At 43.3% G+C, this 16,654-nt stretch overlaps 1 protein-coding gene across 3 annotated transcripts in view; it reads left to right on the top strand.

The window, feature by feature from the left end:
• The window catches only part of NRBP1 (nuclear receptor binding protein 1), a 276,204-nt gene that overhangs the window by 193,652 nt on the left and 65,898 nt on the right, over positions 1–16,654 (top strand). For all 3 annotated transcript variants that reach the window (XM_029596342.1, XM_029596341.1, XM_029596344.1), the window contains exon 6: positions 8,270–8,310. In XM_029596342.1, coding sequence (XP_029452202.1) covers positions 8,270–8,310 — 41 coding nt within the window. The remainder of the gene's footprint in view (positions 1–8,269; positions 8,311–16,654) is intronic.

Genomic DNA, 16,654 nt, shown 5'->3' with positions numbered 1-16,654 from the left:
TCTTGTACCATGTAAAAGCTAAGATTTGTTCACTTAAAAATTCACTGAAACAGTCTGACCAGGATGCCTAAGCTTTTCGCTCATCATCTCTGGTATAGTTATGTAAGAGCAGTGTCAAGAGACTGCAACTGTTACAAAGCATAGCTGCTAGGCTTCTTGCCAGGGAGGGGGGAAAATGATCATATTGCTGCTATTCTACATTGACCCTCACTGGATGCTAATTGAAGCAAGGTTAAGATTTAAAGTTTTCAGGTGTTTTCAAATAGTTACATCATGGGGTGCCAAAATCATGTCCTACAATGAACCATTTAGGAGTTTGTGCTCTTCCCAGCAAGTGCTTTTAGCCCTACCTTCTTTGGCGCATATTTTTTTACCAGGTGATTAGCATTTAGTTAGTTTGACTGACATTGTCAAACTTTTCTCTAGAATAGTGCTTCTCAACCGGTGTTTCGCCAAACACCGGCAGGTATTGCATCTCCCGGTGTCCCACTGCCCCATTGTACTTTCCTTCTCCCTTTTTCCAGCCCCCAAGGGCCAATTGAAAGCCTCCTTTCTTCCTACCCTCACTGCCCAATGGGAAGCCTCCTTCATTTTGCCTGTCCCCATGCAGGCCAGTCGGAAGCCTCCTCCCTTCTACCTGCCAGTGTGTGTAGGAAGAAGGGAGGAAGCCTTTGATTGGCCAGTGAGGCAGGCATCGCATACCTCAGGGGTGGGGTGGGAGGAATGGCGGTGTCGAACTCAGACCAAGCAAGGGCCACCATGGGAGCCCATCCCTGTGGCGTCGAAGAGGAAACCAGACCCTGACCGACCGAGGCCACCACAGGAGCCTTTCCCCGTAGTGGCGAAAAAAGAAGGCCCCCTGGAGTAAAGCCGTGGCGGAACTGGAGCCCATCCTTGCAGTGAAGGAAGAAGTTTTTGGTGAGAGCTTGTCTGTTTGTGAATGAGTGCCTGGGGGAGAGCTTGTGTGTCTGTGGGTGTGAATGGGTGCCTGGGGGGAGAGCTTGTGGGTGTGATTGAGAGAGAAACTGGTCAGGGAGGTGATGTGTTTGTGTGAGAGAGAGACTGGTCAGGAAGAGGACTAGTGTGAAAGAGACTGAGACTGGTCGTGGGGTCTAATTGTGTGTGTGTGTGAGACTAGTGGGCGCTAAGGAAGAGGACTGTGAGGACAGAGCTTCAGCAGCCACTGCTGCTTCTGGTGAGTGAGTGCTATTGGCCTGGAAGGGAAAGGAGTAGGAGAATTGCTGGAGAGGGTAAGTAAAGGTGGCTTTTTACATTTATTTTTCTTGATTGCCATTTTAATTATTGGGTATTATGTGATATCTGCTGTTTTGAAATATTTTATTGATATTTGGACATGTTTTAATAATTAATGGTTTTTAATTGTTCAGCAGCTGTTTTGTAACATTTTTAGTAAAGCTTTACAATTATTTCTGTGTGGGGCTCTATAGCAGCTTGGCTTATTCTTTTTTCCCCAGTAGAAAATGTATTAGTGTTTAGGGCCTGGTTTAATAGTTGTATTTCTTAGATACGGTTGTTACTGTTTGAATGTGTTCCATAATACAGGTGTGACTTTGTGGGTTAGTTTGTGTGCATTATTGCAAATCCTGAGACTGTTAGGTGCGCTATATCTCTTTCTATTTCTCCAGGTTTGCACTGCATACAGAGTGGCTTTTTTGGTTTTCCATTTCAGTTTCTGCCTCCATATTTATAATTTCTGGTTTTTTTGTACTTGGTGAAAGGTGAGGGACCGAGGTGAGGTATTTTACTAGCATGTAGGCATTTGTATCAATCTTATTTGTTGTGTTTTCTCAATAGGATATGCATTAGTGGTAAATTACTGTCTTTTTATAAGGAAGGCTATTGTGCCTGATAGTAAAGGGAGTTTGTTTTGCTTTTCTGAGATGTCGTCAGAACCAGAATATCTTTTTTTGTGTGGCGAGTTGTACAGGGTAATGCCCTAGATCTGCTCTGCACTCATTGCTGGGGGTTGAGGGGATTCCTGTGGATGCAGAGTGCATGTTTACATTTAGCCCCATGTTGGTCACATGTTCAGTGTCGCGCATGTGAGAACCATCTGTCAGGTGTGTCCAGGCCAAAAAAAGGTTGAGACCACTGCTCTAGAACTCTGGAAAAGAATAGTTACTTGTCTTTCAGAAAGAAGCTTAAGGCTTGGCTCCGAACAAACTTAATAGGCATGAGCTGAGACAGTTTGTGAGCCAACTGGGATAAGAGGATTTATTTGGAGGGGTTTTTTTTGTCCTCTGTTAGGAAGGAAGAGAAGGACCTAGAACAGTAGTTCACCAACTTTTTAAAGCCCAAGACACAACTACATCAAAAATGTGTGGTACACTATCTCCGTGGAGAAGGCATTGTGGACAAGGAGAGGTCTCATGTAGCCAAAAGAAAATCTAGGAAAGCATTGAAAGTCCCACCAGCCTCTGTTCCAAATGTTAAAACGAAGGAAGAAAGGGTGCAGTGACATTACGATAGGGAGAAGTTGCTGTGGACTGCCAGTTAAACAAGTTACCTCAGCTGCCACATGTGGCTGCCAGAGCTGCTTAATTGCTGCACATGATCAGCATGGAGAAAGTGCTAACCCTGCAAATTTTTAATATTGTGATGCCTGCACCAAGGGAGGCAGAAGCAGCTATGAGTGATCTGCTCTTCCTCAGCGACAGTGGTAGAAGAGGGGAGAGGTTCTGAGGTACCAGTAAAATAGAGGGGCCTGCCTTTGGTGTTTGTTTATGAGTAGGAGCTTGTGTGTATGTTTGTATGTAAATGAATTGGTGCCTGCCTGGGAGTCTGTGTGTGACAGAATGAGTGGGTGCCTTGGGGGTGGTGGGGGAGTCAGAATGTGTGTGAGAACGAATGGGATACTGACTGGAGGTCTGTCTTTGCGTGTGTGTGGGTGGGAGAATGGCTGACTGGGGTTCTGTGTGTGAGAGCCTGTGTATGAGGTAATCTGGGAGAGGAAGCTTTTGTGTGTGAGGGTGGGTGTATGATAGCATGTATGTGTATGTGGCAGTGTGTAAGAGAACATGCAAGTATGAGAGGATAGTGTGCTCTTCCTAGCCCCTTAATCCTTGACAATCTTGGGGTGATTGGAAATTAAGAATTCCCTGGTGTGGACAGCAGGGACTTTTTAAATTCTTATTACCAGTAGCTTTAATTATTGGGTGGTGATATGCATAATTTTGAAATATTTTATTGGTGCATGGGAAATTTTTAAATGTATATGACTTTAATATAAATTTTATTTGTTAGTAGTTTTAAAATATTTGAGTGGTTTTATAATGCTTTGATTTTATTTGTTTTATGAGGAATGGTGGTCGTGCTTTTCCATTGTAGAGAGGCTGGCTTCTTGGCATTTTCATTTGTTTTTGTGTGCATATTGCTGGTTCTAATTTGTGATGCTTTATTCTGTATTTGGTGAGGGTCTGTCTCTGCTCTGAGCAGAGGTGAGAGATTCTGCTAGCATGTCTGTGTAGGGATCTATAGCAATCAGGCTTTTCATTTCTCCAGTAGGTGGTGTATTGTATTCTGGGACTCAGTTTAATATTTACAGTGCTGCTTTTTCACAAGTAGGATTCTTATTTGAGTTATTGGTGTTACTACTGTTACATTATAAATTAGCTGTATAGATTTTGAGTTGTCTTTGTGGGGTTTTGTGTTCACGATGTGTCTGGCAGTGGAAGGAGTTTGTGCTGCTTTGACTGTGAAGTGCCTATCTAGATTGGTGTGGTATCTCCTGTCTGTGTTTGTGTAGCTGATTGCTCCTTTCAGCACCCTGAAGAGAATCAAAACTGGAATTTTGAGCTTCTGGCTGGCAGTGATTGCCTGCTATTTAGCTAATGGTTCAGCTGGTTGATAAGACTTTTAACATATGTCGTGAATGTGTGTATAAGAACATACATTGGGGGGGGGGGGGGGTGGCGGATGGACGGAAAAGGGGCAGTGGCTCAAAAGGTTTGCTCATCCCTGATGTAGAGCAGTGGTGGTTGAATTTGCTGGTGGCAGTGAACTTCCCTCTCCTCATGGTGGCAATCAGCCATACTTTTCCCTGCTTCCTCTCTACACTACACTAGTTTGAGCTTCTCTCCTCTCAGCATAGGATCAGGCAGTGGGATAGGTAGTAGCATCCTTAAAGCAGAGTTATTCAAGTGAGGTCAGTCTGCTTCCTTCTCTCAGCAGTTGTACTTTGTCTCCTTTCTGGTGGACCCCGCCGTGATGGTTTTATGGACCTCAGGTTGGGAACCACTGATATAGGACTCCTGCTGTAGTTATGTAATCATTCATGCTTCTTCCTATGTTCTCAGAAAAGGAGCCTCTACCCATTTAAGAGACACCTCTAGTCTTCCGTTGCTAAGAGCAGTGCTTGGGTGCTGTCTGGATCTGAGCTTTTGTTAGTGGTGGCTCTCTTCTGTGGCACATGACAAGATCTGAAGGCACACGGGTTGGAAAACAGTGACCTACAATTATGCAGGGTTATGAGTTAAATCTTTAAATATGTTTAAAGGATTTCTGCTTATGTTTTTGGTTATGAGGTCAGTTTAAATTTATCTGCCATAATATCCCAAAATGAGTGGCAGGCAAATTAATATCCCAGCAGATGGTAGCTTTCCCTGATGCTTTATTACTATGATTCACAACAGTTGGCTCCTAGGCCACTTCTTGCCTAGGAGCCAACTAGCTAATAGATTTTCATAAGAATAAAAGCGCCATGGTGGGTCAGACTAAAGGTCCATCGAGCCCAGCATCCTGTCTCAGACAGTGGCCAGTCTCTAAAAGTAGATTCAATTTTCTGTTGCTAACTCCTTGTAACAAGTAGTGGGTCCCTGGTTATGGACTTTGCTTCCATGAACTTGTTCAAACCTATGTGTGTGAGCGTGACTGAGCATGTGAGTCAGTGCAAGTGTCAGTGAGCATGTGCAGAGCAAGCAAGCACATCAGTGAGAAGAGAATGTGTGTGACACGTGTGTGTGACGTGTGCTAGAGAACATCTAATTCATGACCATCTCAAGGTGACTGGAATCAAAGGTTCTCGGGTATGGAGAACAGGGGATTTTGTTCTCTTTACTACTTTTAATTATTGGATATTATTTGTCTGCCATTTTGGGGAAATTTTCTAAAATTTGTATGAGTTAAATTATTGGATGTTCTAGTTAGCTGTTTTGAAATATATTTTTAGTATGATTTTCCTATTGAGATTGTTATAGTTGATTTTTTGTTTGTTTTATGAGGAATGATAGTATATTCTGTTTTTCCATTGTTGTATTGCATAGAGTCTGACTTATTGTGATTTCCAGTCCAGTTTTTGTCTGTACATTTCTGTTTATTTTATTCTTTATTTGGTGTTGAACAGTCTGTGTGATCAAAGGGACGGACATATGCTGGCATGTAGCTTCTGTGCAGGGATACAGTAGCCTGCATTGGTGTTAGAACCTGGTGTCATATTTGTATGTTGTCTTTTCAAAGATAGGGTTGTTACTGCTTGAGTGCTGATATTCAGTGCTGTTCTGGTATGGGAGGTTTATTTAAAATATTTCTAGGCCACTTATAGTAAACATATTATACTAAGCAGATTACAATATAAACATAATATAATAAACCTATTATATATTTTATCATTCAGTTTACTCATGGTTTTTTGAGTGCCAAGCCCACATCAAATGTATTTTACAATAGGCCTAATACATCTTTTTTTTGTAGTTTTTCTGGTTGGCTGCAGTGCATGTAAAAATATACAAATTGCTATTGTATATTTTTATACAATAATTGATATTTTTACCTTGGAAGACTATGAATATCTTTTTTTTCATGTACAATCTGTTAAAAATGCATCGTTTTTAATTCTGTGGTGAGGGCTAGTGTGACGTTCACCTTGTATGCCTGATATCCTTGCACCGACCTGAAGAGAATGTGCCACACACTAACTCCCCACCGCTCACCCATTTCTCCCTTCTCCAGGGGGCGGATGCAGGTTGTAGGGTTCCTGGGAGTGTAGCAGGGTTGCCAGTATCCAAGAAATATTATCAGTGATGCACTGTCTGCCACTTCTTTGGGAATTCTGAGCCTTGCTTTCCCCCTTCTGTAGCATTTCAAATCACGAAAGGGCCAGACTTCAAGGAGATCTTCTACCCCCCTACAGCCCTCAATGATTTGACCTGTGCTGTGCCTTTGGGGTGGGGGCACCATCCCATCCCTCGCCTCAGGCAGCAGATTGTCTTGAGCTGCCCCGTTTCTGAATTTATGGAGCCAATTCCTTAGCAATTGATCTCCTTTTCAATTACTCCAATTGAATAAAGCATAATCCTTCCAACTTGCAAACTTATATCCATCTTCTTCCCACTGTTGAATGGTTAGAATTTATTCCCACTTTTCAGAACACAGCAACTTCCAATTCATACCCTTCCTGTCGGCTCCTTAAATATCTTAGAACTTTCTGAAAGCACCAGTGGGTGCACACAAGTCAGTAGGAAAAACAACTCTTGAACAATACATAACATACGGGCCGATTCGGTACAGTGCGCTCCGGAGTGCACTGTTATCCCGCCATTGGACGCGCATTTTCCCTTACCCCTTATTCAGTAAGGGGCCAAAACGCGCGTCCAACCCGCCGAACCTAATAGCACCCTCAACATGCAAATGCATGTTGATGGCCCTATTAGGTATTCCCGTGCGATTCAGAAAACAAAATGTGCAGCCAAGCCACACGTTTTGCTTTCAGAAATTAGGCATTAATTTCTTCGAGCACCAGGAAAGTGCACAGAAAAAGTGAAAACTGCTTTTCTGTGCACCCTCTGACTTAATATCATGGCGATATTAAGTCAGAGGTCCCAAAGGGTAAAAAAAGTAAAATAAATAAATAGATTTGAAATCGGCCCACGGCTGTTGGGTCGAAAACCGGACGCTCAATTTTGCCGGCGTCCGGTTTCAGAGTCCGTGGCTGTCAGCGGGCTCGAACCGCAGGCAAAATTGAACGTCGGCTGTCAAATCCACTGACAGCCGCTGCTCCGGGCCAAAAGGAGGCACTAGGTACGCGCTAATGTCCCTAGCGCCTCCTTTTGCCCGTTTCTACCACCGGGCCTCATTTAAATACTGAATCGCGCGCACAGGCGAGTGGGCATTCGCCCGCTCTCCCGCGGACTTTACTGAATCGGCCCGAAAGTAATGACAGACCGTTTGGTCCATCCAGTCTGCTCAGCAAGTTCCTTATAGTAGTAACTGCTGCTCTCTGCAGGTTACCCCCATGTCTTCTATTAAGGGTACTAATTGCCATGCATGGAGTAACTGGTGTGGAGCGGACAAGAATCCATTTCTCCCTTTTTCCTAAATGACATCTCTTCTCCCAGTGTTTTGGTAACTGGTACCAAGGGCATTCTGTCCCAAAAGGAACAAAAATACAGACTTTGACTCAAAAGAGGAAAAAATCAAGACAGACAGGAAGGGTGAAAAAACTGTCTTCCAAACTGAGAGGACAATCAAGGAGGAAAACTCAAATGTGGATGTGTGTATATATAGATAGGGTAGAGGGGGGGGGGGGTGTAGGGTGGTCAGGATTAACAGTAAGATTAAAATTCCCGGAGGCAATTTAAAAATAACCAGCCACCTCTGGCAAATTGGAAAAAAGAAAATTATATGTACTGAAACCCAGCAGAATTTTAACCAGCAAAAAAAGGAAAAGTATATATGGTATAAACTCTGGCTACTGAACAAAGCACATGCCCCAAATGCACAATAGTTTTTGCAGTGAAGTACATATTTAAAATCCTTGACCACTGTTCATTTATTCAGGTCCCCTTTAATTTTTCTGCCCAACCACAAACTAATCATTTTCCTTTTACTGGTACATTTTTATGTAACATTTTAACAGGTAAAAATTCTCCACATTGGCTGCAACATATTAGGTTTCCATAAATTCTTGTAGAAATCAAGTTGTAGATATCTTTTTATTGGACTACAACTTGTTTGACCCTTTCTACACATTCAGCTGGATTAGCATGGCAGCCTCAATCTTACTCATAAATTTAAAAAAAGCATGTAGTTTGATTAGCAGTATTGCTGTTGCCTTCCACCGTATACTTGATTGTAGCCTAAGCAGATTCTTTGCAACCTTTTCGTTGGCTGTTAAAGGGTGGGCCCCCCTCCCCTGATGTAAGCAAGAGTGGGCCCTGAGAAAAGGATGTGAGAAATGAGCAAAGTATGTTAATAGCATGATAAATTTGCAGGTTGCCAAAGTAATACATGATCTCACTATTTGTTTTTGCAGGCATGGAAACGATGGTGCACGCAGATCCTGTCTGCTCTCAGGTAATGGGAATATCAAACCACCTTTACTCACAAAGTGCCTGTATGACTTGCTGTTCCAACCTTTGTACTGTAGGACGTGACATCTGCAAATAGTGTGGATTTATAATACAGGTTTTAGGGGTTGGTACTTTGAATACTTTGTGTTTGAATGAAATGAATAATGGGCAGCTCTGACAACTAAATTCCAGGCCCACAGATCCTGGTAAGCTTCTGGTTTTTAATATTGCAGCCTACTGCGACTTGGAAGCTCCAACATGGTTTGTCCTGTATCTGGAATTTTATTTTATTCATAGGCTGAAAAGCTATTTCTATAAAGAGGCTACCTTTTTAGGTTTACTACAGTATCTTGGGGCCACATCATCCCATGACACATGGATAGCCACAGTTTATCTGCCTTTCCATTTTCTTTACTGAGAAGGTTTAGGAGCATAAACTCTTCTCAGTATAATCTCCTTTTAGTGTTGAGTTACTGTAGTAGAATGCAGACTTCTGAGTTTTTTATGAACAGACAACAGAATGGTAATGGTATTAAAGACGCCAGCCTTAAAAACTATTTGGTTCCCGAATGCATTTACTGTACAGTTAACTATAGAAATGAGTACTTGCTTGTTACTACTAATGTGAGTAGATATAACCTGAAAGGCTTGAAACAACCACAGGGCAGCTCAAGTTTGTGTGCCCCACCCCCAATGGTTTATTGCCAGAGGGCAACTTAAATGTTTGTGCCACTGGCCCACTCCCTGTTTCTTCCAATAACCAGTTTAGATTTTGCCAGGAGGCATGACGTGGAAACTGGTCTAATGTCAAAGAAACACTTGACTGTCAGTATTGTTTATCTCAGACTTTAAACAGCTCCCGTATAAAGCAGCAGGGCTATGTTGGTTGAAAATGTTTGTTATGGAAAATTTTTATTCCACCAATCCTAAAACCTTGCATTTGACAGAAAAATTTAACAAAAAATATAACTTTGCAGTACCCATCTGATTTGAACAGACAGGCAGAGCACACCTAGGACACACCATTAAACACAAAGTAGTATTTCTAAAATCAAAGTAAATGGGCAAAATGAGCAGGGCTATTATACTTCAGGACTAAGGATTACACCTACCTCCTAGTCCTTTCAAACACTGCTCATAGCCTGATTTGGGGTATTTTTTGTATTGTACACAAACAATTCTCCACTTGCTGCTTCACTCACTGGCTTTTATTAGGATAACCACTGTGTGTGCTATATATTGGGTCTAATAGTTTTTGAGACTAACATTAGTGCTGTAGTTATGCTTTGTTTTATTCTACTGACTTTATACAGCTCAGAGGGTTGCCAGTGGGTTTTTTTTAATCTCAATATAGATTTACTCATTTTCATTATAATGGGAAGAGCCACTAATGTTTTAAAGTAAGAAATTAGTTACAACCAGCAAAGGAAAATGTTAATCATTTAAAACTTTCTTCATACCACTGCCTTCAGTTGTGTAGTGCTACAGTCTATAAATTAGGTTTTAAATACATTTGTTAAAAATGACTGTTTTCAGTAGTTTGTATAATTTTCCTACTATTAGAAATATTATCCCAGGACAAGCAGGATGATAGTCCTCACATATGGATAATGTCACTGGATGGAGCCCTATCACGGAAAACATTTGACTGGCATACTGAGCCCACTGAGTATGCCCAGCATGCCATGATTCCTTGAGCCACAGGGGTCTCTCTTCAGTCTTCATTTTTCCACGCTGCAGTTAGCATCTCGGTGAAGAGCCCTGTCTGAATTCCTCACACATCAAATTTGAGAGAGAAAGTTTAAAAAATCTCTTTTCATCCCCTACATAGGGGTCTCCCTGTCTCCACCAGCCGGTGAATAAAGTTTTTTCCCATTCAACCGGGTTAAAAGAATTTTTCTGTCAGAAGGCCGTCGACGGCTGTCCGGTCTTCATTATGACAACGGGCTTCCAAAAAATGACCGAAGTGCCCTCCCACAATGTCTATCACTGACCCGCATGACGAGTGTGTTCTGTGCTTGGGAGAATCTCACGATGTTTCTTCCTGCCCTCAGTGTGCTGAGATGACCGCCAAGGGCAGGAGGGCCAGACAAGAGAAGATAGAACATCTCTTCCATATTCAATGTAGTCAGTCGACGTTGAATCAATCATCTCCGGCTGGAGAGTCTAAAAGGTTAGTCTTTCAAAAATGTCGCACTGATGGCTCCGGAGACAGACTATCACCAATTCTGTCTGGGGCATCAGTAAAATCAACATCCGTGCTTGAAAAGAAAAGCACGGAACATAAAAGCATAGTCATCAACAGACGTCGATGCTGGAGGCCTTACTGTTGCCGAGAGAGCCATCACCAAAGAGGTCTAGTCTACAAGAGCCATCGAGGCCTACTACTCCAAGGCGATCCCCCACCTGCAAAGGTGCCGGGTATCAAGCCACCACAGGGACCTGTGGAAGTGCCGATTATGCCTTCTCTGCCACCACCACCTGCCACCACCTATTTGCCATAGCTATCATTAATGAACATTCAGCACACTGCAATTTATTGTTCTTCTTATCTTTGAGTTACCTTATGCTTTGTTGTCTTCTTCTCCCAGTTCCATCATCCCTGTTTTATTGTAACTTTTGCTTCTCTTCGCTATGTTAATATTTAAGGTTATTGTACCCCGGTTCCCTGTAAACATTATATGATTGTATCATGAATGCCGGTATAAAAAAGCACTAAATAAATAAAATAAAAAATCCCACCTCATGCCATCTTGCCTACTGCAGTTCATCGGAGCAGAGTTGAACACATCATCAATAGCCTTCCTCCCAAAGGACCGTGCACAGACTCTCCACATTAGCGCGATCTCTGCACACAAGGGACACTGCAACAGCCCATCAGTTTCTAACTCTGCTGGGCCACATGGCTTCTATAGTTCATGTCACTCCCAAGGACAGAGTAGCCATGAGAATAACACAATGGACTTTAAGATCACAATGGATTCAGCCACTATAGTCTCCAATATAAATAACCCACCAGTTACGTTCATCTCTTCTCTGGTGAGCAAACATGAACAATTTGTGCAAAGGTCTACCCGTCAACAACCAGTTCCACAAGTGACTTTAACTACAGATGCATCCACCTTAGGTTGGGGAGCACACATGGGCAATCTCCAAACTCAAAGTACTTGGACAAAACTCGAAGCAACATTTCAAATCAATTTCCTGGAGCTTCAAGCTATACTTTATGCACTATATGTGTTCAAGGACTACCTTTCACACAAAACTGTTCTTATACAGATGGACAATACAGTAGCCATGTGGTACTTGAACAAACAAGGAGGTACGAGCTTGTATCTCCTTTGTCAAGAAATCGCACAGATTTGGGACTGGGCCCTGATGCATTCCATGTTTCTCTGGGCCACTTATCTAGTGGGCATTCACAACGTAGTTGTAGACCGCTTCAGTCGTCAGTTCCAACCTCACGAATGGTCCCTGGATCCTTTAATAACGACCAGGATATTTCAACATTGGGGTCAACCAATAGTGGACCTCTTTGCATCTGAGCTGAATCACAAAGTGGACAGATTCTGCTCCCTTCCCAAACAGAGAAACCAGTTAACCAAGGATGCTTTTGCTCACCCCTGGAATTCAGGTCTTCTATACGCATATCCCCCAATACCGCTCATAACCAAAACTCTAGTGAAGCAGCAACAGGACAAAGGGTCAATGAAACTCATAGCCCTGTATTGGCCTCGACAAGTATGGTTTCCCATACTTCTCGACCTTTCGATCAGACAGCCAATTTGCCTGGGTACAGCTCCCACTCTCATAACTCAGGATCAGGGCAGGTTGCGCCATCCCAACCTTCAATCCCTATCTCTAACAGCCTGGATGTTGAAAGCTTGATCCTGCAACCATTCAGTCTTTCAGCTAATGTTTCTTAAGTGCTTGTAGCTTCATGTAAACTTTCCACAAGAAAAACCTATCTGTCTAAGTGGAAACGATTCACCATGTGGTGTGCACAGAAAGGTATTGACCCCTTTTCCTGCCCCACATCATCATTAGACTATCTCTGGCACCTTTCAGACTCTGGTCTCCATCAGTAAGAGTACATTTAAGTGCTCTCAGCTTACCATCATACAATAGGGGATGCACTGATATCAGCGCAACTCCTTGTCAGTAGATTTATGAGAGGTTTAATTCACCTTAAACCCCCGTTAAGGCCACCAGTCACAGAATGGGACCTTAATGTAGTACTAACAAGACTCATGCGTTCTCCTTTTGGATTCCTGCGATATTAAATTTCTTGCATGGAAAGTTCTCCTCTTAATAGCTATTACATCTGCTAGAAGGATTAGTGAGTTACAAGCACTTGTTACATACTCACCCTATACAAGATTCTTACATGACCGAGTGGTACTCCGTACTCACCCTAAATTCCTAGTTACGGAATTCCACTTGAATCAGTCAGTAATCTTGCCCACATTCTTCCCAAGACCTCACTCTCACCAAGGTGAGAGGGTTTTGCACACCTTAGACTGTAAACGTGCACTTGCATATTACCTAGACCGCACTGCAGTCCATAGGAAATCCACTCAACTCTTTGTTTCTTTTGATAAAAACAAACCAGGTAAATTAGTGGGCAAACAAACTTTCTACCTAGCTGGCAGATTGTATAGAGTTCTGCTTTGAAAAAGCAGGCCTTCCTCTCCAGGGACGAGTAAAGGTGCACTCAGTAAGAGCAATGTCAACCTCAGTAGCACACCATCGTTCAGTACCAATAGCTGACACATATAAAGCTGCAACATGGAGTTCTCAACACCTTTGCAGCTCATTACTGTTTGGACAAAGAAGGAAGACAAGATTCAGCATACAGATAATCTGTCTTAAAGAATTTGTTTCCAGAATAATCCAACTCCTTCCACATCCAACCTGCTGTGATTTGAGGCTGCCTCATTTTTTCCAACAGTTCACCAATTGTTGTGCCTTTGCACAAGTTATTTGCTGTTAGTCCAATACAAGAATGACTCAGCCTGTAGCTTGCTTATCACCCACATGTGAGGACTACATCCTGCTTGTCCTGGGATAAAGCAAAATTTTTACCTTGTAAATAGGTGTTATCCCAGGACAGCACCCCGCGAAGTTGGGTCCAAAACGTTTTGTTTTATTTTTGCTAACGCTTATTGCTGCACACGAGACTGAAGGGAAACCCCTGTGGCTTGAGGGATCATGGCATGCTCTTGGACTCAGCATGCCAGTCAAATATTTCTAGAAATTTCAACAGTTTTCAGTGATAGGACTCTGTCTAGTGATGTCACCCATATATGAGGACTCCATCCTGCTGTCCTGGGATAACACCTATTACAAGGTAAGCAATTTTGCTTTCACCCCACTTTAAGCATTGAATTTAAACTGTGTAGTTTCAACTGTCTTATTGCATAGGCTTGAATGTATGTGTATTAAATACCGTTTTGCTTTATAGTGCTAGTTCTGAATTTAAGTAGTTGAATAAAATGTTGTGACCCAGCAATTTTCCTCCTCTTCTGGGCTTCCTTCTCAGTTAGAGCCATGACTTAAATCTGATGCCACAAGTCTCCTTTTGAAACTAATCCCCTGTTTTATATTCCCTTCCAACTTATTTTAGATCATTGCAGTGACAGTCTTAAGGAGGGCCATGCCCCAGGGCTCCTTCCAGAACCCTGCAATCAGGGACCCTAAATCCAAGCATTAGATGTTTCCATTGGGCAGTGAATGACTCTCCTAACTCCCAGGGACTGTGAATGCTGCTCCTCATGGACCCGTGGATTGGGAAGATCTGAGCCAGAAATCTATCCCAGGAGTTTTTGCCACTGGGCTGGAACTTTTAATATCTCTTGTTCTAGTTTTCTAACTGGGATATTTACAAATAATTATTCTAAATAGTGAGGGACTCAGAACTGAATCATTTTATTGAATTGTAAACCTATGCAATTCAGCCACTTCCATTCATTGCCATTCTGGCTATGATAATCCTGCCAGTTTTTCAACCAGATACTATTTTACCATCTGCCTTGAAGCACAAGTGAATAGGAATTTTTTAGTGTTGAGTGGGGGGGTTGGGGGGAGTCTACCGGTTTCTTAGCGTCCAGTCAGATGAATCCAGAACCAGTGGGTTTATGCATTCCTTCCAGCAGACTGAGACAGAGCAAACTGATGTCACAGTATATATTCCCCTGCGGTGACATCCTGCCAGTATTCTGTCTCAGCAAATAGTGGACATGTATCTCCTCTCTGGGGATTGTTTCAGTTTTAAGAGGGAGACTTAAATAAATTTAATGCCCTGCTCTCCTATGGTGATACCAATTGGTCCTTCCTCCAGTTGAGAATTCTGGAGATGATTTCAGTGGTCCAGTAGCTGGTTTTGCCGGTGTGGACTTAGCTGCATGAGCGGCTGAAAGGCAGCGGGTGCAGGAAGCAGAGTGCAGCAGTGACGGCAATTGCCCTCTCTCTCCGTAGCCGGAGACTATCTCTGTGCTCGGCCAAGTAAAGCTGAGTTCCGGTAAGCTTAAAAAAAAAGGAAAAAAAATATACAGAGACTTCGCAGGAGGTTTTACTGTGCAGGGGGAGTTCACTATCATAAGTTGATGGTGCAAAGGTACTGGAGTGCAGAATAGTCTTTCTGGCACATCATTCGGCTGGAAACCAGGGCAGTCCGGTAGATATGTCTACAGTTCTGCAACAGACTGCTGGGCAGATCGGTCCGAATGTTGGACAGTGCAACGACTGTGACTTACATCAGCCAGCAGGATGGTGCCAAGAGCCACCAAGTGTTGCAGGAAATGGATCAACTTCTGGAATGGGCAGAGATGCATCTCCAGAACTCAGCCTTGCACATTGCAGGCAAAGGCAACATAAGAGAAGACTTCTCGGTAAAGAGTCTGGACCCAGGAGAGTGGGTGCTGTCAGATGAGGTGTTTCAGCTGATTCGGGATTGCTGGGGTCTCCCGGGCCTGGACCTGAAGGTGACTTTCCGTAGTCATTGGGGATCGATGCCCTAGAACAGGCCCATGTTGGGCAGATTGATTTGAAGAATCGAATGCCACAGAAAGATGGTGCTTTTGGTCACTCCAGGAGACTGCTATACAGATCTGCAGAGGCTCCTGGTGGATTTCCTTCTGACTTCCAGTGCACAGGAACCTGTTACAGAAGGGACCTGTTCTTCATCAAGATCAGACTCTGTTTTTTTCTTATGGTATGGCCCTTGAAAGGGCTCACTTGCTGAAATGTGGATACTCTGCGACAGTGATTTCCACCTTGCTAAGAGCTAGAAAGTCTCCTCTTCCTTGGCCTATATTATGGGGTTGGAGAGTGTTTGAGGCCTGGTGTGAGGATTGAAGTACTCTTCCTTCCTTGATCAAAAATTCCACTCATATTGGAGTGTTTGCAGGATAACTCAAATATTGACTTGGTTCTCTAGTCCTTGAAAGTACAGGTAGTGGCTCTTGCCTGTTTTAGGGATCTGGTAAATGGTGGATCCTTGGCTCATCCTGAGTTGGCCTGTTTTCTGAAAGGAGTGAACCATTTTTGTCTTCCTTTGCAATTTCCGGTTCCTCTATGGAGACTGTTTGGTCTTGGATTTTTTTTTGGCAGGCTCTGTTAGACCGCTATGTACTCTGTCCTTGCGGTTGCTGACCTTGAAAATGGTGTTTCTTGTGGCAATTTGTTTGGCCCTTAGGGTTTTCAAACTGCAGGTCTTGTCTTGCCAGAAGCCATTTCACCAGGTAACTCCAGGGGCGGTTCAGCTGAGCACTGTTCCTTCCTTTTTTACTGGTGGTCACTGAGTTTCCTTTGAATCAGTCCATCTCCCTGCCATCTCTGTGCAGAGGTGTATCATTGTTGCCACCCTTGGATGCCAAGCTACATATTTTCAGGTATCTGGCGGTTACTGAGCCTTTACAGAAGTCTGATCGCCAGTTTGTCCTTCATGGCGGTACTAGACAGGGAGAGCCAGCCTCGTGGGCTACAATAGCTTGCTGGATTAAGGCGGTAGTCATGGCTGCATACATGGTTGCTGGGAAGCAGTTACCTAGTCAGGATAGGGCCCATTCCACTTGGAGTCGGACAGTGCCATGGACAGAAGTTAGATTTTCCCATCAACATTGATCCTCCTTATGCACCTTTTCCAGGTATTATTGCCTGGCTGTTCAGGCCAGGGAGGACACTGTGTTTGCATGTGCCATTTTGTCTGGACCATGGGCAGCCTCCCTCCCCATTAGGGAGTAGCTTGGGAACATCCCACTGGTTCTGGATTCATCTGACTGTTAAGGAAACTTATCAGGTAAGTAGTACCTGTAATTTCTCGCTTTTGTTTTTGGTTGGGTCTACTC

This window comes from Rhinatrema bivittatum, chromosome 3, assembly GCF_901001135.1.
Source record: "Rhinatrema bivittatum chromosome 3, aRhiBiv1.1, whole genome shotgun sequence".
Lineage (NCBI taxonomy): Eukaryota > Metazoa > Chordata > Amphibia > Gymnophiona > Rhinatrematidae > Rhinatrema > Rhinatrema bivittatum.
This window is presented reverse-complemented; position numbering and strand designations above follow the sequence as displayed.